The 22,073-nt window shown below is 51.5% G+C and overlaps 1 protein-coding gene across 1 annotated transcript; it reads right to left on the bottom strand.

Annotated features, from left to right (window-relative positions):
* Window positions 1-1,725: 1,725 nt before the first annotated feature.
* On the bottom strand, window positions 1,726-13,256 carry P2RX1 (purinergic receptor P2X 1). Its single transcript, XM_065694232.1, has 13 exons — window positions 12,906-13,256; window positions 9,611-9,758; window positions 9,293-9,364; window positions 8,780-8,849; window positions 7,842-7,938; window positions 7,466-7,546; window positions 5,536-5,677; window positions 4,782-4,912; window positions 4,053-4,143; window positions 3,303-3,368; window positions 3,053-3,145; window positions 2,504-2,551; window positions 1,726-2,215 (listed from the first exon to the last, which is right to left on the bottom strand). The coding sequence occupies exons 1-12, from the start codon at window positions 13,040-13,042 to the stop codon at window positions 2,507-2,509; spliced, it is 1,173 nt and encodes a 390-aa protein (XP_065550304.1). The 5' UTR covers window positions 13,043-13,256; the 3' UTR covers window positions 1,726-2,215; window positions 2,504-2,506.
* Window positions 13,257-22,073: the final 8,817 nt, after the last annotated feature.

A 22,073-nucleotide genomic window follows, 5' to 3' on the forward strand; every position in this document is an offset into this window, starting at 1 on the left:
CATTTCATGTCACAGAAGGGGCCACTTTGTATGCAAAAACCAGACGCTTGGTTTTCCTCCAGACCAGCCAGCTATGGGTCTGCATGTCACCCACCTGAAAGCCATGGGCTCTAGGACCCTGGCTTAGATGAGGAGCTGGTTTTGGTGAAAGAACGGGAATTACAGTGTCTCATTCTGCTGGTTGCAGAAATGAATGAAAAGCAAAGGAAAGGACCCCCACAGATGGTGCATTATAAAAAAACAAACAAGGACATGAAAATAAACCCTCCCACGATTTTTTAAAGCAATTTTGGGACTTTTAGGGTTCCAACTCAGAGGTTTTGAATAGGAACTACAGGGGATCATTTACAAGTGGCATTTTTCTTAATTTCCTATTCTGCCTTTTAATACTTCCTAGGAAAGAGCAGGGGCTTTTCATTACAAGCAGCTTGAAAGATTAAACAGGCAGAAACAACCGCCTGCTCTACTTGCAGCCTTGCATTGGTTAAGCTATGGCTGGAGACTGACCCGATTTAAGTGGATGTGAAAGGTTACCTGAACGCTCTTGCTTCTCTTCGTCTTATCTTTAGCAGCTGAGTTTTCCCCAGGCTTGCCTGTGTGAAATGGTCTTCCAGTCCCCTCTGCTGGTTGCAGCTTGTTGGAGAGCTGCACCATTACATTTGGCAGCGACTGTGAAGTGCTTCATCTCCGTGAGTACCGCAGGAGAGCAGGGTTGCCAGCAGCCTCTGCCCTCGGCGCCCACTAAGACAGCACGAACTCCCCCAGAGACCAGGGAGCTTATCCTCGCCTTCATCAATGCATCTTTAATGTAAGCACCTGGCACCTCTCTTACACATCATGAGAAAGGATGAAACAGCTGGATGGATAATCTTAGAAGAAAACCCCTGCCTGTGAAAGCTGAGGCATTCTTCTGAGAGCAAATGGTCTCCCCCTGGGAAATGTATGGCTTGAAATTCTTGTTGAGCTTACGACCAGATATCATCTGGAACTGCCTGTGGCTTGTGCTAATGTGGCCCTACAAGCCCAGCATGATGCATCCATCCCACAGGCTCACGCTCCCCGCCACGGCCAGCGACGTTAGAGCCACAGGCAGAGCAATCCCTATGCCTTCTTCGCTGCCTTTCCCACAGCAGCTGGGATCCAGTTTTGAAGTGACCAAGGCAAAATTTCCTCCAGGGGAAGCAAAACAACATTCCGAGAGAGACTTTGTGGAAAGCCTGTGCTGATGGCTTCTAGAGAACTGAACAGAGCCAGCAGCACAGGACAGGGTCTGCTCATAGCAATGTGGAGCTTGGGTCCAACTGCACATGCTGAGTGGTGCAAATCTTCCAGCAGAGAGGGGAAGCTGTGGTCCAGGGTGCAGAGACCTGGTTTGTGAGGCTAAGGCCAAGCAGGTCAGTTCTGGCCAGCTAACACTGACCACTGTGGGCAGCAGGAGGTAGAGCTGGCTCAAGGGAGCAGTTCTCGATGGCCGGCACCGCGCCAGTGCTCTCTGCCAGCCAGCCTGTCTGAGGAGGAAACCCGAATGACAACACTGATAACAACCCCTGCTTGTGGCCAGAGGCCCAGGGGCCCTGCTGGGAAGGGCAGAGCCCAGGGGAGTCTGCACAGAAAGCCTCGTGCTCCAGCCCAACTGATAGGATTGCTTTGCATGCACAACCCCCCCAGCATGCCACAAAGCACTGCGTACCCCACACCCAGGGCAAGCATGGGCATTCAAAGGGATGTAGTAGAAAAACTAAAGGTTTATTTTCTTTAATAAAATACATCCTTACAAAATAACCGGTTTTTCTCCCATGCTGAGGGACTGGGAATGATTCTTGCCTGCTCTCCTTCCTTCCCCTTCTCAATTTGGAGCTGTCCAAGAGTGCTGCTGGGGAAGGAGAGAGGCAGTGATGCTCTCCCAGGGGCTTCAGGTGCAGGATGCCCTGGCATGGCCCCAGCACACGACGCAGGGTGCAGCAGGCCTGGTGGAGGGCCCTGAGGGTCCTTTAGCTTAACCCACCCAGAGCATCGCAGTGTGTCCCACCAGAGGCAGGGTGCTGGGCCAGCCGGACCCTGCCCTAGCTGCAGGGTGCCATGTTCACTTGAGCTGGTGTCAGACGCTGCTCCTGCTGGTCTTGGAGCTGATGCAGGGTGGTGACAGGGGATGATGACCATGTTTTAGGAGAGGAGAAGGAAGAAGAAGGTGCAGGTCTGTCAGTCAATGTGGATTCTGCCAAGAGAGAAAGGTGCACAGTGATTTATGGGGTCTTGTGCCCCACTGCCCTTCTTCAAGCGGTGCTGCCATTGCAGATGTGATGTCAATCCCACATCCTGCACAGTGCTGCCCTGTGCTCTTTCCTGCTCTGGGAAGAGCTGCTGACCCCGGGTTAGACATTGCAGCCCACAGCTCACATCTCCTCCATGCCTTCCCTGGAGCCCTGCTGCCTTCCCAGGGGCTTTGGGATAGCCCTGAGACCCATATGCTGTATGCTAGCAGGGCTGGGGAAACACCACTCACCTCTCACTGTGCGTTGTCCAGCTCCTTTTCTTTCTTATGTGACTTTGACTGGGGGTTAAATGAGAGAAAACAGTGACTCCTTTACAGATCCACCCCTTTCTAATGCCAGGAAAACTGTTGAATAGCAACTTCTAACCCCCAGTGTATAAGCATGCTTTCAGGTGAATTTGAGGGGAGCTGTTTTCATGCCTGAAAGGCCACAAAACATCCCTCAGTCATGAAGGTGCTCTTAACAAGCAGAAGAGGGGGCATTTTCCAGTTTACTAAAGCACTGGCCTGCCCTTGCTTCCCTTAAAGCAATGCAAGTGTTACCAGGTACTGGAATATCTGCACATAAAGGGAGGCAATAAAGCTGTTAACAGTGAGTCACACACAGGAGATGTCTCCTTTTGGAGAGGACATTCAGGGATCTCAGTCTCTGACAGTCCCACGGGCTCGGGATTCCCACTCGCTCAGGAAGGCACCTGGCTGCTCCTCGGTATGAATGTTGTATCATGCACACATCCCCACTCACACACCCGCAGAAGCCTCTGTAGGGCTGTTACTTACAGGCTCCTGTTCTGCGTATTTGAATTTCTTCTGCTTGTAATAGTCCCGTCCTTGGAGAAAATGCAGCAGGAGCAGGTCGCAGAGGACAGAGGCCTTAAATCAAAGAGCAGTTAGGGTTGGAGCTGCCCTCCCAGATCACTTGTGCCACCTTGCACTTCCAGCTTGTCCCAGTTTGCCCCACAAATGAGGGTCACTTCTGCTTCACGGGCAAGGAGAATTATTTGGAAGGCTGGGAAATATCTGAACTTACCACTCCAAAAATACCAATTCCAGAGCCAATGGTGGTCATGGTCGGGATGATGTCAAATTTGCCTGCCTGAATGAAACCAGAGGAAACAGGTGATATGTGACAGTCAGCCCAGGGGAAAAGGTAGTAAAAGGGGTCCAGATGGGCTTCAGCTAAAGTGCCTTTGCAGCAGCCCAAACCGTAACTACTGCACAGAAAGAGGAGCTCGGTAAGAGCTGGGTTTAAGTTCATAGGCCAAACAGAAAAATCTGGTTGGTTTTAGGCTGACATAAGTTGAAATTTCTTTCCTTCCTGTATTATTTATTTATACATTTAGATGTATATATACATGCATACACACACACACAGATGCACACACACACCCCCTTTAAATATTCCCAGCGGAAAACCACAAGGAAAGCCTTTTCTCAAGGAAGAAAAAGACAAAACAGAAAAAGGCAAATATTCAGCTTTTGGAAATATCAGAAAGTTTTTGGCTTTCCATAGTTTCCCCCAACCCATCATGATGTTTTCTGGAACCAAACCACTGCCCAAACCACAGCTGATAGATGTGACCTGTAAAATGGGCTTCCCCTCTTCCCTGGTACTTCCCCAAGGCTGCTGTGATCAGGCCAGCACCCAAGTACACCACTCACACTGGTTCTCCTGACCCCACGAGACCCCAGGGCTGTGTTACAGAGCTGGATCTTCCTGAGGATGTGGTACAGCCATCCCAGGGATCCAGGGATGAGCCCAGGGCCTGGCCATCCTTACCTTGCCATTCACCAGGATGTCGAACCGGATCCCGAACACCTTGTAGAGTGTCCTCTTGTCCACCCCATTTTCCTTGTAGTATTTGGCATACCTGTCCGATCGAATGGTGAGCGTTAGTGGCCTGCCATGGTGTCTAACAGCCCCCTGCAACCCAGCAGCATCGGGGCCTCCAGAGCAGGACAAAGACCTGGGCATGTGCTGTCAGAGACCTGCTCCTGACCCTCTCCTTAACCCCTAAAGGAGCTGGGCTGTTGGCACCTCTCCCTCTGTGCCTCAGTTTCCCTGCCTTCAAGTTGGAGTTCAAGCTTCTGCTTGTGCTGATACCCACTGACCCCAGGGGCTATGTGACAGCAGATATTAGTGCAGAACTAGTGGCAGCTCCACACAAAGCAGCAGTTAGGTCAGCAGCTCATGAGTGGAGCTGAATGGTTTGAAGTATGGGGATATGCAAGATGACCCTGCACCATCTCCGGTCTTTCAAGGGGCTTCTCTAGGAGAGTCACAGAGAGTCTAGGAGAGTCACAGAGAAAGGCAATGGGGTAATTTGGAGGCCAAGGAATGGGTTATCACTTTTCTCATGCCGTTCTAAAAGGAGCACTGCTGTCTGGCACTGCAAAGGTTGTGTTTGGAAGAACAGTACCTGATCTTCCACCCTCCCTTGAGTGCCCTGGCATCCTCAAAGATGTCACTTCGGAATTCTGCCTGGAGGCTTAACAGGGGTCTCCTTACCTGAAGTTGAAGCCTGGTGAAACGTTACTGTCATCATTGTAAAGGCCGTGGAACTGGTAAATGGGTTTGCAGTGCCGGATGGGCCAGTCAAGGTCACAGTTCCAGTCTATGGTGATGCCCACCACGCCACCCTGCAGCCAAGAGGGGAGTTACTACGTTGCCCCTCCTTCGATCTGGCCCACATGGAGAAATGCTTTCTCTCTTCACATGTGGCCTTTCTTGATGTCATGAGGTGCCCTGGCTCTCCATGGGAACATGGACCCCGTTACTGCCTCAGCCCTTCTGGCCAGCCTTGGCTTTGTGCCTTATTCGTCACTCTATGAGGAAGCACTTGCTTCCTTGCTAAATGTTGGATACGTAACTAAATTCAGGCCCTCTTGCTCCTGATCTGCACCCTGTCCCTGGGGAAAGGCAGCAGTTTGCAGTGTGCAATGACCACTGATGTTTGGCCATGGTTTCCAAGCTCGGTCGGATGGGATTTTGCCATGCAGCTCTAGTTATTCATTGCACAAATTAAACCAAACTCAGCCCGGGATTTACTGCCAGCAAGTCAAATCCTGTCAATGTTACAGGGGAGTTTCCAAGAAAGGTTTAAATATTAGACCATGTCCAAGGAGATTCTTTAAGAGCTAATTCTGGCACTGCCTCATGGGTCCTTGAGGTCTTGAGCTGTCTCAACAGCTTGGGGATGATTGCTCTGCCAGTGTCCCCTTTTTCCCATGTCAGCAAGAAGTATCACTTGAAATTGAAGCACCTTAACAGCCAGGAAGGTAAAATTCTGACCCGATTCCTTCACTATGTATCCCAGGTCAAACACGGGGCACAAGGAATCAGTGACTTTGTGGTAGGTGCACTTCTTCAGGTACTGTTTGGTAACGCTCTCAACCAAGTTGCGCCTGGGAATGAAAAGAGAATGGAATCTGAATAACCCAGTAATTTGAGTGGGAAAGGATCTCTGAGGTCCCTGGTCCAACCTATAGCTACTATTGCAACCAACCTAAAGCCAGGTAATGTCAAAGTTCAGGACCTCCTCCCCAGCATGCTCATCAGACCCTTTCCCTCCAGCCCTGCCTGGTTTCTCCCACCCCATCAGTAACTCGTTTCCCCTGAACTTCCTGGTATGGAGGAAGTGTTTCTGCACTATGTTCCTATGGAGGAACATTCCTGCAGATGTTTTCCACCTCTGCTTTGAGTTTGCTGCTTTGCCTGCTGCCCAAACCCAGCATGTGATAGGACAAGGGGCAATGGGTGTAAACTGGAACATAGGAAGTTCCACGTTAACATCAGGAAGAACTTCTTTACTGTAAGAGTGACAGAGCACTGGAACAGGTTGCCCAGGGGGGTTGTGGAGTCTCCTACACTGGAGATATTCAAGGCCCGCCTGGACAAGTTCCTGTGTGATGTACTGTAGGTTACCCTGCTCTTGCAGGGGGGTTGGACTAGATGATCTTTTGAGGTCCCTTCCAACCCTTGGGATTCTGTGATTCTGTGATTCTTTATGTCTGCCTGTCCTCATCTCTTCTAGCAAGCCCCTCTCTTATTCCTCAGCTTTGCAAACCCTCCCATGGCCTCCAGCATCATTCCCAGCTGCTTCTCCCATTCACATATCAGCTCATCCATGGGTTCTGCCAGGCAATGCTCCAAGCACCAACAATTTTCAGCTGGGACAGCTCAGGGATAGTATATCCTGCAGCTTTTACGCTTAGCTGGGTTTTGCTGTCTCCTCCAGAAAGGGTGAACAGGAAAGGACAATGCCTTGCCTTCCACCCCATTCTGCTCTTTTGCTTAAAAATAGCTTTCCTGTGATGTTTCCCTGACCCAGATGGTTTTGTAAGACTTGAGTTTTGCTCAACCCCATCCCATCATTTATGCTCAGTGCTTAATTAGCAGCAGTGACCAAAGGCAGGAAGTTTCCCTGTGACCCCAACCAGCTCCAGCTCAGCCCCTGCAGCAGCAGCCAGCCTGGCTGCCCTCACCTCCCAGGACCTGCTCTCCCCACCAAGTCCCCTCTCCCATCTGCTCGTGCTCTGGTTGCCACCTCTCCTTGCTGCTGGTGGGGATCCCCTCTCTCAGACACCTCTTGGGGTGCAGTGTGGGGTCAGCTCAAGACTTTGCCAAGCGTTATGGTTGCCAGGGCATTTAACCTTGGCTACAGCACAGGGATGTGATCAGCTTAGAAAGAGGAGTCCACTGTCTTCAGCACAAATAGCTCCTGTTAATTTGTTCCAAATCAGATCTCTGACTAGTGTCATCACAAATTCTCTCACATGTGCACCTTTAGCTGGAAGGGGCCAGCCCTTCCAGGCATTAACCCATTGCAGAAGCAGGCGGGAACTGTGATGTTAAGATGGACATCTACTCATTTTGGGGCACCAAGCTTGTCTGGCTGCTCATATCCCACTGAGCCATGTAGTATTTTACTACTATCTTCAGGGAGAAAAAGGGAGAATCAAAATGAAGGCTCAGAGAAACTGTTTTTTCATGTGCATCATGCAAGGGTAACTCAGGAGACATTAACTCCAGAAACCTTTCCTGTAACCACAGCTACCAGCTGAGGTGGGACAGATAGAGCAGTCCTGGGCTCAGTGATGAGGGACAGCATCCTCTATGCCAAAACATCCCTATACACCCATGGTTTCCCCAGAGTGAACCAGGCAGAAGCCATCCCCCAAACCTCTCCTTACCTGGACACTTTGAACCTGGGGAAGGTGATGCTGTTCTTGATGAACAAGGTGAACTTCTCTGCTTCTGACAGCAGGGCAGGGCTGAAAAACACAAGTGTTGACCTGTGTCCATCACTCAGCTCTCTGGCCTGTAGGGAAAGCCCTGTTTGGTGGGGATTCATCCAAATTGGAACGAGCAGGACCCAGAAAAACTGGTGATCTCATTCATCCCTTCCCTTTCTAAGTGAAAGATCACAACAAGGTTCAGGAAAGCCCCAAAGAAGGATGGAAGTGTCTGCTAAGAGACAACCCTATCTTGCTCTGCCCCATACTGAGTGCTGCTGGTGCAGCTGGATGGTACCGTGGTTCAAAATGGGGCAGCAACATCATTCCTTACCTGGGAACATGGTCATCGACTTCAACAGGGCACCAGCCAAAGATCTCACAGGTCTTCACAGAGATGTTGAAATGCACGCACTTGCCTGTCATGAGCCCTGTGGGGAAGGAACCTGCTTGCACCCCTGGATACAGGGAAATCCCAGCCTCACACCAGGATGGGTGGGAGTTGGTCGGAGCTTCAGCCCTGCCATGGACATCCAAGGCACAAAATACCCAGCACTTTGGTGCCTAGTTACGAAAAGGGTAATGAATTGTGGCCTCTCAGCTAGGGCAGGGGCTTCTCTTGCACTGCTGTACAAGGGAGCAACTCAGAATTTTTCTTGCTAAAATACACCTCAGAAAATGCCAAGGAGTACCGGTCTGGGGGAAATGGTTTAGTCTGGATTAACCTTCTGCTGGCAGAGCTTTTTGCAGCTCAGATGTCTTTCAGAAGAGGAATGATAGAATGGTTAGTGTTGGAAAGGACCTTAAAATCATCCAGTTCCAAACTCCTGCCATGAGGAGGTACACCTTACCCTAGACCACGTTGCCCAAGGCTCTCTCCAACCTGGCCTTGAACACTGCCAGAGATGGAGAATTTACCACTTCTTTGGACAACCTGTGCCAGTGCCTCGCTACCTTCACAGTAAAGAACTTCTTCCTTATCTCCAACCTGAACTTCCCCTGTTTCAGTGTGAACCCATCACTGCTTGTCCTATCTCTACAGTCCCTGATGAAGAGTCCCTCTCCAGCATCCTTGTGGGCCCCTTCAGACACTGGAAGCTGCTCTGAGGTCTCCACACAGCTTCTCTTCTCCAGGCTGAACAGCCCCAACATTCTCAGCCTGGCTCTATACGGGAGCTGCTCTTCCCAAACCCCATTAGCTGATGGTCCCAAGCCTGTACCCCGGCACACCCCAGCCTTGCCAGTGCCAGGCTCGGTGGCCTCGTGCCGTACCTTGTCCCTGGCGGCTGTATTTGCCTTTGGTGCAGTCGCTGTCCCTCGCGCAGAGCCCAGCATCCGGCAGCTGTTTGGAGAAAGCAGCCACCCCTCAGCATCACACGTCCAGTTTTGGCCCCTTGGTCCCTCCTGCCTCTCCAGGCAGTGTTTTCCTTGTAGAAGATGCTGCTCTGCTGCAGCCGGAGCCTCATCCATACCCCACTGCCCAAACAGGGATGAGCAGGAAAAAGGGGGGATTTCTTTTTTAAACTCCGGGCAGATGCTCTTGTTTAAGTCTCGAGTCTGCTCTGCTTGATCTTCATAATGGGAAGAAAACTTAAAGGGATGCTGCCTGGTTTTCAGCAGAATAAAAGCCTTCATGTAACAGTTCCAAATCAGGAAGGGTACTGTGGAGCCAGGCTCAGGCTTTTACTAAACCTCTCAATGTCAGAACTGCCTCCCCAGTGCCATCACCACAACCCTCCCCACATTACAGAAACTGAGGCCACTGAAGGGAGCTATGATGTTTACCTCTGGGCAGGTTCCTTGTTTCTGTCCAGGGGTGACAATGAAGTTGGTCATCACCACGAATGAGTTGTCCCCCTGTAGAGACACAGCCAAATTGCTCACAGCCAGCACAATGGTGGGTCCCAAGGACCAAATGCCCCCAGGGGTGATATGTGGGCAGAGGTTTGTGGCAGGAGCAGCCAGCTTTCCACCCCAGGGATGCCATGTCATGGTTAGCCCGATGGAAAGCCCACACTGAGGAGCCCATCTGCACCCCAGCACATAAAGAAAAGCAGCTGTGGGGACAAAAGTAAGTCCCCCATAACCTCCCATCGTCCTTACCTGGGGTGGGAAGACGTAATCCACTACATCCCAGATGTGAGGGCCCATGACACTCTCGTTGGTCAGCGTCAGGCCTTTCAGCTTCACTGAGACTGAGCTGACAATGCTGTCCTGAGACTGGTAGCCCTTCTCGTAGAGGAAAACCCACCTGGACAGGGAAAAGTGGTGGGATGAGCATGGCCACTGGTGCTTGACCACAGGAGCCCCAGGTCCCAGCACATCACTGTGGATTGGAGCTTCTTCTACCAAGTCTCACCAATTATTTGCCCAGTTCCCTCCAGCTGGATGAGTGATGTGATGCTGAGCTCTCCCACCCCTTGCTGACGCATGCAGTAGCTGCAGGGCCCGACTTCCACAGCGGGATGGTTTATTATGAGGACTGGGACTTGTTTGTGGTTGAGGGCATGCGAAGGCTGGTGGAGCAGCGTGGCCATCAGGCATTTGGGATTAAAGCCTGTGGTGGGTTTGCAGATTGCTGGGCTCAGCAACCTCGACCCTCCCGATCCACTTCATAGGCACTCTCCAAAAATCAGTGCTCCAGGGCCAAGACAGGGGTAAGCCAGGATATGGCTTACATCTAGGGCCACCATTCCCCATACAACAAAGGGAACCATGGAGTACAAGAGGGCTGCAGGAGCAGGGTTGGGGACACTGCTGTGGCGAGCACAGGGCTCTCCCTGCATTTCCCAACCCATCACGAAGCAATTAGGGCAGGCTCCTGACACTATTTAACCTGTGACATAAACAAGCTGCTGCTGGATTAACTCTGACTCAGGGAGACTATAAACATGGGCAAGCAACCATTCCGGGGAGCGCTCCCGGCACTAAAAAAGGAGCGATCTGGGTTTTGTCCCATCACCGCGGGCACCGGTCCCACTGCCCGTGGGACAGCCCATGGTGCCAGCCCCCTGTCCTCAGGCACCCGAGCAATGGGCATGGAGGAAAATAACCCTAGGTGATGCCCAGAAGTGTGCCCTATGAGTGCTGGACGTTATGGGGACCTCCTAGTGATGGTGGGTTTTGGCTTGCAACCCCATCGGCATCCCGAGACAGGGTTCAAAAGGACCTCAGGGATTGCATCTGCCCCAGTACCTGGGAATGGGAGCAGAAATTCAGCACTGCTGCCACCCCAGCTGGGACCCGCAGCTCCAATGTCCTCCTCTGCCTTGCAGTGTCATACTGGGTTATACTGGTTACACTGGGCAACTTCCCTGATGCCCTCGGGGCTGTGAGCTGGGCAGCACCATGGTGGAGTGTTTCCCTAAATCTGCCTCCTCTCCTCTGCCATTGCCACCTCATCCTACCCTGGCAGAGGTGGGCACGCAGAGCTGGGCACCGCACTGCAGCACAGCTTCCCCATTGCAGGGCAGGACGCAGCACCCCCCAGCTGTGGTTACAGCAAACCAGGTGTCATTTCCCCACCATGATGTAAATGCCACATCCAGCCCTGCCCAGAGAGTGGAAGTCCCCTGGTGTCACCCCCTGCTGTGGCAGTGACCAAGCTCTCTTCCTTCACTGGCCCCATCCTGTGGCTCAGCCCGCAGCCTCCTTGCGTGTGAGGTTTTCATGCAACCAGAGCCAGAAAGTGACATCCAGCCCAGCAGCGATGCCACCTTATCTCAGCCTGTCAGCAGAAACAAGAGCTGCTCCCCAAGGATAACACCAGGCTTCAGCAGGATCAGCCCCATGTCCCCCCTGTGCACTGCTGGCACTGCCACCCATCCCTCCAGCACAGCCATTGGCATGCATCCCTACCAGCATCCCCTACCGAGGGGGACCAGAGCTGGGGGAAGTGTAAATAAATCAGTGGCTGCTGCCAAACCTGCTTGCAAAGATAAAATCTCCAGCATGGTGGCTCAGTGCAGGCAGGGAACCAGAGCAGGGCTTTGAGCAGTGAGGGGATGCCGATGGCTGGTGGGGCTGTGGGCAGCCACACGCACAGACAGCTCCTTTCTAGCAGAGCCAGACCCCCCCAGATTATAGCAGCTTTATGCCAATCTCCTCCCCTCTGCCCCTGGCTGTCTCCCCCAGGCTGGTTCCCTTTCTTTTCTCTCCCGTCTCCTTTCAGTTGGGTTGCTTAAGCTGCATTTCCTTGGGAAGTTGTGCTTTGAGTAACAGTCTCTGCTGGTTCCCCACCCGCAGGAGCAGCCCCCCTGGCCAGGTTTGCTGGATTTAGGAGAGCCAGCGCTGCTCCTGGTAACACCAGTCTGGGCCAGTGCAAAACCCTTTACAATGGAACATCCTCAAGATCTTGGCTCGGCAGCAGTTTAGGATGAGGATTACCCTTGTGAGTCAAAGCACCGGTGAGCAGGGTCAGAACGACACAGAAGTCCTGCAATGGGAAGATTTCCCCCTTTCCAGGGGATCTGTACTAAAAGCAGGAATAGGCACCACTACTCCTTATAGCTACCTACTTGCACTGAGCCCTGGGAGCTGCTGCCTCTCCTCTGGGCTGACTAGGCACCCTCCACCCTTAAAATACTCAATTTGACCAGTTCATAGCCTCCTGCTTTGAGGCCCTTCCTGATGGAAGGGTTCTGAGCCCACCGCAGCCGTGGAGGCACAGCAAAGACCGTTACTAACCACAGCACGCTGCATTGCCCAACCCTGAGGGAACAAGGACCGAGCTGCTGTGGCAGGAGCAGCAGCCCCAGGGCACCCAAGGATACACATCCCCACAGGGCTCTGGCCCTGCTTGCTCCACTCTGCCTGCTTTAAGCAGCTGCTCTTGCACCGTGGCTGCTCTCGGAGCTGCCTCCCACAAGCAAACCAGCCCATGCATGTGGAGCGAGGCTCCATCCCGGCCCCAGCCGCTGTGCTGGCCCTGCCTCCCCGGCCGGGCGGTGGACAGGGAGATTTATGGTGCTGTCTGCAGCCGCTTGGGTCTCACAAATCACTGCGCTGGCCCCAGCGGCCTCTCACTTCGTAGGGATGAAAATAAAAATAACAACAGATTCTCAGGCCACTGTCCAGCTGCTCGAGCGGGGTTTGGATGTGCCTCAGCGAGGAGACGGGGCCCCGGAGCGCGGAGCAAGGCTGGGAACGGATTGAACCTCCAGCCTGCACACGCAGCAGCTTCTGGAGAGTATGTGGGGACCAAGCAGCCATCTGGAAGACCCCCGGTGGGACACTGGGATGAGCAGGAGTGGCTGCGGCCAGAGGGATGTGTTGCCATCAGCAGTAACTCCCCCTGCATTGGGCTAGAGGGGATAGAGGAGCCTCTTTGTCTCTGTTGCTTTTTAACCCGGTAGCAAAGCATTAACTTGGGGGGAAAGCAGGCACGGGGGAGCCTTACCCGATGATGTACGCCAGGACGATGAGCTGGATCAGCCGGAAGGTCAGTCCCACCTTCTTGTTCCTCACCAGCACCATCCGGGGGGTGTCATACTCGAAGAGGAAGGAGGACACCTTCTCCATGCACTTCTGCCCCATGGTTGTGCCAGGGCTGTGCTGCAGCCTCGTGCCAGCCCCGCTGTTCACTGTGCCGTGGGGCAGGCCGTGCCTGCTGCCACTGGAGCGACTCCTGTGCTTGCAGGCAGGAGGGAAAAGGCAGCAGACAAAACGCTATCTGTGGTGCTCTGTGCACATCTGGGCTGTCGGGTTTCCTCCTCTGCGCATGGATGGGGTTTCCTCTTCCTATAAGCTCGGGGCTGGGTGCCCTACATGGCCTGGGGGTGGGACAGGGTGCGGGAGGGTGCAGGGCCACCACATGCCACAGGGACAGAGCTATCCGCCCATGGGGGATGCACCAGGGTCCCTCCCTAGGGATGGAGGGGCTGCAGGCAGGGCTCAAGGAAGCAGGGACCACAAGGCAACCTTGGGATGGTGGAGGTGGAGGAGGTCCTGGGAGAGGGTATGGCCTTTCCTGCGGCAGCAGCCACCTCAGGCTGTGGGTCTCCTGTTTATGTCCCTAACCCAGGTCCTCCTCCGGCCCCCAAGGGCTGCCCCACTAAAAGGGTTGGGAAAGGGGAGGGAGTGGGCACAGAAGCCCCAGCCCAGCAATGCGGAGCCAAAGCCCCTTCCCGCAGTGGGGCTCCCTGGCTGGGGCTTGGCTGGATCCCAGGGGCTGGGCTGGGCACGTTTGGAAGCATTTTCAGTATTCCCAGCATTTCCTGAGCCGTGAGCAGGGCCGGGTCACAGCGAGAGATGCTCAGCAGGGCGGTGCCGGCACTGCTTCAAGGGGATCTCACTGAGAAAGGAGCTGTATTTCTATGTGCCAGACTGAAATTTGGGGGGCAACGTCATTGGGAAGCTTTGGGGTGGGGGGGTGGGTTGGCTTATTGCTGGGGAAAACACAGGCTGTGGATGGGGGATCCCATAGAGGCACTGCATCCCACCAGGTAGCCCCACAGGGATGCGCTCTTTGCTGTGGAGCACGGGGCTGAGGAGGGCTGTTTCTGGAGGAAACAGAGGATGTTTTGCCCCAAAAGCCCAGAGCCCAGAAGCTTCAGCACTCCCCAGAAGGACAAGAGTCCATCCCATGAGTCCCAGTTCATCTGCTGCTTCCCCTGACTTCGAAGGATGCACTGGTGTCTGCAGCCATCGAGTCTGGGACAAGGTCCCTCTCTGCAGGGGGAAATGTTATTGGAAATATGGAAAAGTTTAACCTGCTGGGATAAATGTCCCTTCTGGAATATTTAACATCACCACCTCGCATGTTCAATTGCCCATCACTGAGCATCATATTGACCTTTCAACTCAGTATTTTACGGACTTGACAACCACAAAATGAGCGGAACAAATTGATTATCTTTGCTGGGCAATAGGGAAAATAGGGGGAAAAGCTGATGAACCATTTATCTGAGTCTTTTGGGCGTACCATGAAGCTTGGGAATCAAAATCAGATGATCCCACGTTGCAAGTGACGTGACATCCCAACGCCCCAGGCCTCAGCAACGTGGAAAGCTGTCAAACAGGGAGCCAAATGCAAATATGAAATGCTGATGCTAATCATGTAAGATTGAAGGCTGATACTGCTATTGAGCAGAGCAGACAAACCTTATAAGCTTAGATATCTGTCAGGAGAGAAGCAAATAACTTACTGTATGAAACGAGGCCTTTTAGGGAAGGCTGCTCACCCTTGCCAAAGCCATGGGGATAATGAAAATAGGACAGCTAAATTTAACAGCAAAATGACTTGTAAAAGAGTCACTTCTAACCTTCACTCTGGTACTTGGAGTCAATAAAATGGTTATAGCATGGATTTAGCTAAAATACTTTCCATTGGGAGATAATATGCATCTCCCATTATAGTATCTCTTGGAGCCACGTCGCAGCTGGTGAGTGGGGCCGGACCCCATGGATGTGTCTGTGGTGATGTGGGGAGCAGGAGACCCCAGCACAGGAGCACCCACAGGGCCTAGGTCTTCTCTTGGGCTGCTATCAGCACCTAACGTGGGCACTCTCTTGGCCGTGGCACCCAAATGTTGAGAAAAAATCATAGTGGCTTCACATGCTACCACGCTACCACATGGCAGCAGTAACCACATGCTACCATGCGGTTACTGTGGGGAAGCGCTCTGCTTGGGCTCTTAAACTGTGACATTACCTGCCAGGAGATGCTGAGTTCATGAGGGTGTGATGCGGCTGCAGCTCAGGCACTGGGCTGTCCTGATGCCAGCTCTTTCTGCTTGCAATCGCCTGTGGTGATAATAAATGTATTATTGTAACACGTAAATGAAAAATAGAATTAGTGGAAAGATGCTTTAATCAGCATTTTTGTACTGTGTCAGGTGTAAACCCCTGCACAGCAACTGTGACCTTGGGGCTGCTGGGGTCCTGCAGATACAAGCTTGTAGGATGCTGTCGATACACCCACAGTCGTTTCCTCTAACAACTTTGCATCTCTTGGTCACTTTCAAGCCCCCTGGGGGTGCTCTCAGTGCAAACGCTGAGGATGCTGCTGGAAGAGCAGCAGCAGCAGCTTGAGCTCGGCTGCAGCAGGTCCTGGGCACAGACAGCACTGAGCTGGGCTGGACCCGAGCAGCATGCAAATGTGGGACCAAGCAGGGTGGGAGCGAGACAACATGGGGGCACAGAGGGCAAAACCAGGTAGAGATAAGGGAAATCAGCCCATCTTGCTCTGCTGTCTATGGGAAAGTGGAAGCAGCAACAGCAAATGAGGCCCTAAAGCCTCTGTGTCAGTGTCCGGGGTTGCAAAGCCCCAGGACCTGTTTGCCCAAATGCTCTCCTGAGTCAACTGGCACTGCCTGGTCCCCAGCACCGGGCTGGCCTCATCCGGCATCTCCTTCAGCTCCAGCTGGGTCAGACCCAAGGGCATAAAGGTCTTGTGACCCACCGAGGGCATCCTTGGCAGCGCTATGCAGGGTTAGCACAGGACTCCATCCACGGCTGCAAAAGCAGCTCCTCCCCCTGCCCCTGCAACAAACTCAACCTCTGCTTGGGGCTGTCAAGAGAAAAATGCAAAAAATGGCATTTTTAAATGAGGCGTTTAGAAATGCGAGGGCATCCTTGCTGGGACACAGACCCAGAGGATGAAGGAGCACAAAGAGGGTGGTCTGAAAGCCTCTGCTTGGGGCTTGAGCCCTCCTGCACCCAGGAAAGCAAAGCTGTGGTAAGTATAAAAGCTCCCAGGTCTTTCCAGGCTCTCAGAGATGGCTCCAAAACCTCCTTCGGGGAGGGGGAAATTGCAACTATAATAGATGAAGGTCATTACACAACCCAGACTCATGCTTGGCAGCTTCCAGCACCGAGCTCTGAATTTCAGCACAAAAATGTGCAGCACGCTGCAAAGCTGCGGGTGGGAGGAATACCACGGTGGCAAGGAGACTTAAAATATGAGGATGGGTGCGAAGGGGACCTGCTGTTGTTGAGGTTGCCAAAAAGAGCCCCGAACGTTATGTGGCTCTTTGGCCACCACAGCCCCCGTAAGCCAAAGGAGATGCTCACGCTGCCCTGCTGGCGATGGGGAGTGTGGAAAAACATTGGCAGATGAGAGCAAGCAAGGTCCTACAAAACAGCATGTTCAGTTTTCTTTCCAATTTTAACTTGTCCTTGACCTCTCTTCGCTCCTTCCCAGCAGCGCTGGCTCCGCTCTGTGCCCGGCCCGCGCTGCGACAGCCCGGCGCAGGCAGATGTTTTTGGTGGTACTCACCCCACAGCAGCAGCATTTCCATCCCTTGTTGCTGCAGCAACACATCACCCTGGAAATACCTCGGCCGTGGTTTAGCCAACGCCAAAGCAAACACATGAACCCGCGATGCTGGGGCTGGCCATTGCATCTGCTGGGAGCACGGCAGGCACATCCTGTGGGGCAGCTGAACAGTGCCATGGGGTACAGGGAGCACTGGGGTGGGGTTTTGGGGGTAACATCTGTTTTCTGAATGCATAGCCCCAGTGGTGATGGTGCCCAGTGGTCCAGGGAGCAATGAATCATCAGATGGGGAATGTGGATGGGTTTTTACCTTCACTGCTATGTGCTGAGACAGCGCTGCATCCTCAGGAGGGACTGGTAGAGGATCACCATTGCCATGGCTGTGGTAACCACCATGCGCCTGCACTGGAGCCCAGCTCAAGAGGAGGCCAAGCAATGGCTTTTTACCAATACTCACACTTGCCTGGGTGTCCCACATCCCTTTTTGTAACTCCCTTTGGGTTACAAAGGTTTTGGGTTACCCTATGCAGCACCTTTCTCCTGCTTGTACCACTGGGAAGGGGCACATAGGGCTACCTCCTAGCAAAAGCACACCATGAGCAGCATATGTTGCCATGAACCCAGATTTGCTCCAAAACACAACCTGCTGTTGCATCAGGATTTTCCACTCAGAACGTGACCATGGGCAGAGCTCTGGGCGATGTGGAGATGGAAACACACAGCCTGGAGGCCCAGTGCCACCCTCAGAGGAGGCCAAGTTATTTAATTATTACTTATTTCATAATTATTTCTTATGGAGGTCATTGCAGGGCTTATTTAAACCTCTCTCAGCTGGGGGAGATAAGGTGAGGACTATTCTGGGTCCAGTCAAAATGAGCACTGTTATTTGTATTCTTGTGCCCTGAGAGCAAAGTAGCTGGTACTTTAAAGAATTCCCAACAGTCATATCATGCCACTCCTTCCATCTCGCCTTTGTCCCATGCCAGAGACAAGCTCAGCTCCATTTCTAGTTTGGCTGCTCTGAAAAGCCACAAGAAATCCTGTTCTGGTGAGCACAACTCCTTTTACGGCTGAAGAATGCCCTCAGGCACTCCCGTACAGCTCCATGGGCTCCCAAACGTCCCCCAAATCGGCCACAAAGAGAGGAAGAAAGGCAAAACCCAAATAATTCATAAAGCAACAAAGAAAACCCAACAGAAACCCCCAGAGACATCCAGCAAAATTGCTTTTATTTCTGCAATTTCATAAGTATAAAACAAATCAGCCCAATATTGTGTGAACAGAGTGGATCGTACGGATGTGACCACGAGGAACCTTCCCACGTCTTCATGGCACACCCAGGTATTTACAGTCAGACATAGGACACAGTTTAGGAAGTGGTAATTTAGTGGAAAAATATCTCTCATGTAATAAAATAGGAAACCTGTTTCTTTCCGTTTTACCCCTCAAATAACACCCTCCCACCCCATCCCCAATGATTTACCTTTCACTTCGAAGCACAGAGATTTCTAGATTTGGCTGTCCAGGCATCTCACATATATAAACTCAGCATACTCCCAGACCAAAGCCACTGGCAGTTAAGGACCTCTTCTTGGTCCCAAGCGCCCAAATCGACCCACATCGGACACCAGCCAGCGGTACCCATGTCCTCATCACTCCAGGCACACACAGATTCAGGTTCATTTAATGCACCTCTCATACCGAAAGCTGAATGACACCAACAGGACAGGTGCGTGGAGCACAAATTACCTTCCTCACTGCAGCCCTGCAAACCCTAACCCAAACTGTGCCACGCAGGCTCTGCACAGGGTGAAGCCTTTCTCCTTCATCCCAAAAGAATGGGCTGTCTCCTCTCCAGGGAGAAGCCCTGCCAGAAATTGCCACTTCAGAAGCGTGGGGGGAAAAGCCCAGGTAGGACTGAACAGGGAGAACTGAATCTCTGGCATCATTTATACAAGGTATGGACCAAAAATCACAAGCCTTAGGAGCTGGTACTGGGGACTCCTGTGTGTTTGATGTGATGCCCTGGTCACTGAACCTCAGGAACATCTCCACCAGCTGGGACAGTGTTAGCCTGAGCCCTTGCACAGCAATTCTTTGATGAGTTTTGGTGGAGCAGGACTCGCCTGGGAATTGCACTATCAACGTGACCTACAAAAGAGGGACCCAAAGATGCTGCTGAGCTTTCCTGTTGCTCCTCTGGCTACTTCTGCCATCCACACTGTGAGCAGAGACTCCGGCTCAATGCCAGATTTGATCCTCTTACAGGAATGAAGTCCCCCAACCCCTCCTACTCCTGACTTCTCCAGTGCCTGGTGGTACCATCCAGCCTTGGCTGAGCAGGACATCAGAAACACACATACAACAACTTCACAGTGCCAAAGTCTGAAACATACACATAAAAACCTCATCCAGACCCTGAGCTGTACAGTGGCCACATGAGAGAAACAAAACAGGATGCAACACTTTTTTGCTCTGAAGAGCATCTCTTTTTTCCCTTTCCCAGTGTGCCTCCTGATGGGATCACGCAGGGAGAAAAGCTCATCCAGTGACTGGCCACAATAACATGATGTCCCAAAACAGCACAAAAGACTTTCCATTGCTGCTGTCCAAAGCTGACCCAGGGACATGGGACCATTGCTTCCTGCCTTGGCTGCAACCCAGCACAGTGCCTAGCCCCTGAGAAAGGAGTTTAAAGTGCTCATGGACAACCACATGCTGCCATCATGGTGTGTCCTCCACCATGCATCTTACATTGCTGCTTCTTGCATGTGGAGGATCTGTCACAGCAGCTCACCAATGCTAAAGGTCTTGTTGGAAAACCCTAAGTTTTATTTAAAAGCTTTGAATATTCCAGGCAGCACTATCAAAATAAGACTAAAAAGGAAGTAATTCCTAAACTCTGGTGTAAAAAAAGCAAGGGTCCTGGAGGCTTTGTCTCTAAGCTGCTTTAACTAGCTCTTGGGCAAAACAGCCACCCAGTGTTTATGCCCCTTGTATTGCACACAGTCAGATGCCTTGGTAAGACACAAGACCTGATCCCAAAGCAATAGCCTCAGCTCTGGGATCTCCAAGTCTGCACAAGAACACACTCCAGCCTGTAAAATCGCCCAGCACGCTGCTGGTGGCACACATGCAATAAATAACTACTCCGTGATTTATCCTGACCCTTCATTGAAGCACAAAGGGAAAACAATTAGATCTATGGATATTTTCCTATTTCGTTAAAATACTTGAACTATAAGCCTCTGTAATCAAAAAGCATGGAGTGAAACTGTATTCCAAGTAATTAAAGGAGAGGGGGGGAAGAGAGAGATGTGGTCAACCATTCCGAATGGGAAATGGGGATGTGTCAAAATTAGCAAGGGGGATGCCTCCTGAGCCTTAGCAGAGGTTTCCTGCACTATTCTCCAGGTATGTTCTAGAAGTTTACAATACACAGGCAAATGCAGTTTGCTGCTGGAAAGAACAAGCCTTTGGCTGGAACACAGCTCTGGTTTCTTGCCAGCGATGGCTTGGGGTTTGGGAACTCACCATTGGAACCCAACGGCTGCACAAAGAGACTGACGCTGCCCAGGCTTGCAGCAGCCTGGCATCTCCATCAACGACAAAACAGCAGCAGCTTGGCATCTCTGCCAACAACAAGGTAACAAACCCAGCATCTCTTCAAACGGCTGCTCTGTTAGTGGGTTCAGAAGGATGCCTGATTCCTCCAGCTCTCTGCTATCAGGTGAGAACACACAAAAGTTACCAGCAGGAATGTGTAAGCAAGTTAGGATTTCACTATTTCACCTCTGCTCTGAAGCAGAGCTCTTGTTTCACTTTTGTTTCCCCTTTCAGGTTTCTTTATATTAGAGACTCCCATCCATTATTCAGTATTTATTAGTGGGACCTTTACACAAGAAACTCCTCCACACACATACATGTTTGGGTAAAATTAATAATCCTACACAAGACCTTAGGCCCAGGGAAACCAGTGTAACTCAGGAGGTGCAACACAGAATGGATGGACCAAGCAGGTCCCTGCAGGCATGATGGACTGAGGCCACCATATCCCAGGGAGATGCCAATGGGCAGCTGAAAGCCCTGCAGAACCCTATGAATGGGGCTGGGATGCTCTCAATCCAGTCCAGCCATTCCCAAACTGGTTACCAGCCTCAGGGAAACACAGAAGCAATTTCTTCTGAAGTCACTGAGTCGGTACTGGTTTAAATACCCACTGGTTCTTTCCCTGCAGAGATCAGATATGTTCTAAAAAGGTGAAATCTACCCTTGTGGGGAAGGGCAAATCACACATCTACAGCCTTAGTCTTACTAAAGCCTTGTTTTGAAGGCTTAATCAGTACCTGGGTCATGCCCTGGTTCTCTGCACCAGGGTGAGTCTCATCCACGGTGGAAATCTTTAAGGAGGAAGTGGTAGCCCCATGGGATCACCAATTAAATCCATTAGACAGAACACATTTGAAAAATAAAACTTTCTTCAAGACAAAGTATAATAATATTAAAAATCAGCAACAATCTTCTAACCACAGAGTATCTATAAAGATCTTTTTAAAGAGCTCCATATTAAAATTCCTTGAGTACATTATATATTAAATACAGTAACGACATTTCATGCAAGGTTTTCTGTACAATAAAATCAGCTCAGTAGTATAACAATTCTGTACATTCCCATTGGTCTGGGGGCTCTGCTCATCTTCAATGCTGGTGATGGAGAAAGGAAAGGAGGGATGGTATTTGGCACCTACTGTACAGAGGAAAAGTAGCTCTTGCCCAAGTCAAAGAGGAACAGCAAAGCACTGGAAGCTCTCAAGAGGCAAAAAGTGAAAGAAAAAAGCCAACAGCAAAGGAGCCAAATGCTATGTAAAACCCTGGCTCCAGTGCTGCTGCTGGAATTAAGAGAAAGGAAAGGGTCTGGCTAACTAAATATCATCAGGACAGATCACAAGGGAACATGAGGAAAACAGGAGGGAAGATTTGGAGATCTGGAGAAGAAATCACCCACTATCAGCTTCCCAGCTATCAGCTCCCCACTATCTCCTTCTCCAGCTCAATGGAGAAAGATCAGTTTACTGGATCCCAAAATCCATTCCTGATCCACAAACTCTCACTGCAGCCTGTGCCAGTTCTGCTGCAGAGAAGCCCCGAGAGGATATAGTTGATGCCTTATAAAAAGGGATGCCATGACAAACACTGCTCACAGAGAACAACTACATTATGTACAAGCATACATTCATTCCTGTCTCGAAGGCGGATCACTGGTGTCAAGGATGCCCTGTGCAAGACAGGGATGCTTTCCAAAAGCAGAGAACAAGAACTCATAGATGTGCTCTAAGGATTTAAGCTCTA

Source organism: Lathamus discolor, chromosome 14, assembly GCF_037157495.1.
Source record: "Lathamus discolor isolate bLatDis1 chromosome 14, bLatDis1.hap1, whole genome shotgun sequence".
Taxonomy (NCBI): domain Eukaryota; kingdom Metazoa; phylum Chordata; class Aves; order Psittaciformes; family Psittacidae; genus Lathamus; species Lathamus discolor.

What these genes read in the sequence shown, in the direction of transcription:
- P2RX1 (XM_065694232.1), bottom strand. Translation starts at nt 13,042, where the DNA reads ATGGGGCAGAAGTGCATGGAGAAGGTGTCCTCCTTCCTCTTCGAGTAT. An exon ending in GTCCTGGCGTACATCATCGG is followed by an intron (nt 9,759 to 12,905) that starts GTAAGGCTCCCC and finishes TTCCCTGTCCAG; the next exon opens with GTGGGTTTTCCTCTACGAGA. An exon ending in ACATCCTGGTGAATGGCAAG is followed by an intron (nt 3,369 to 4,052) that starts GTAAGGATGGCC and finishes GGTTTCATTCAG; the next exon opens with GCAGGCAAATTTGACATCAT.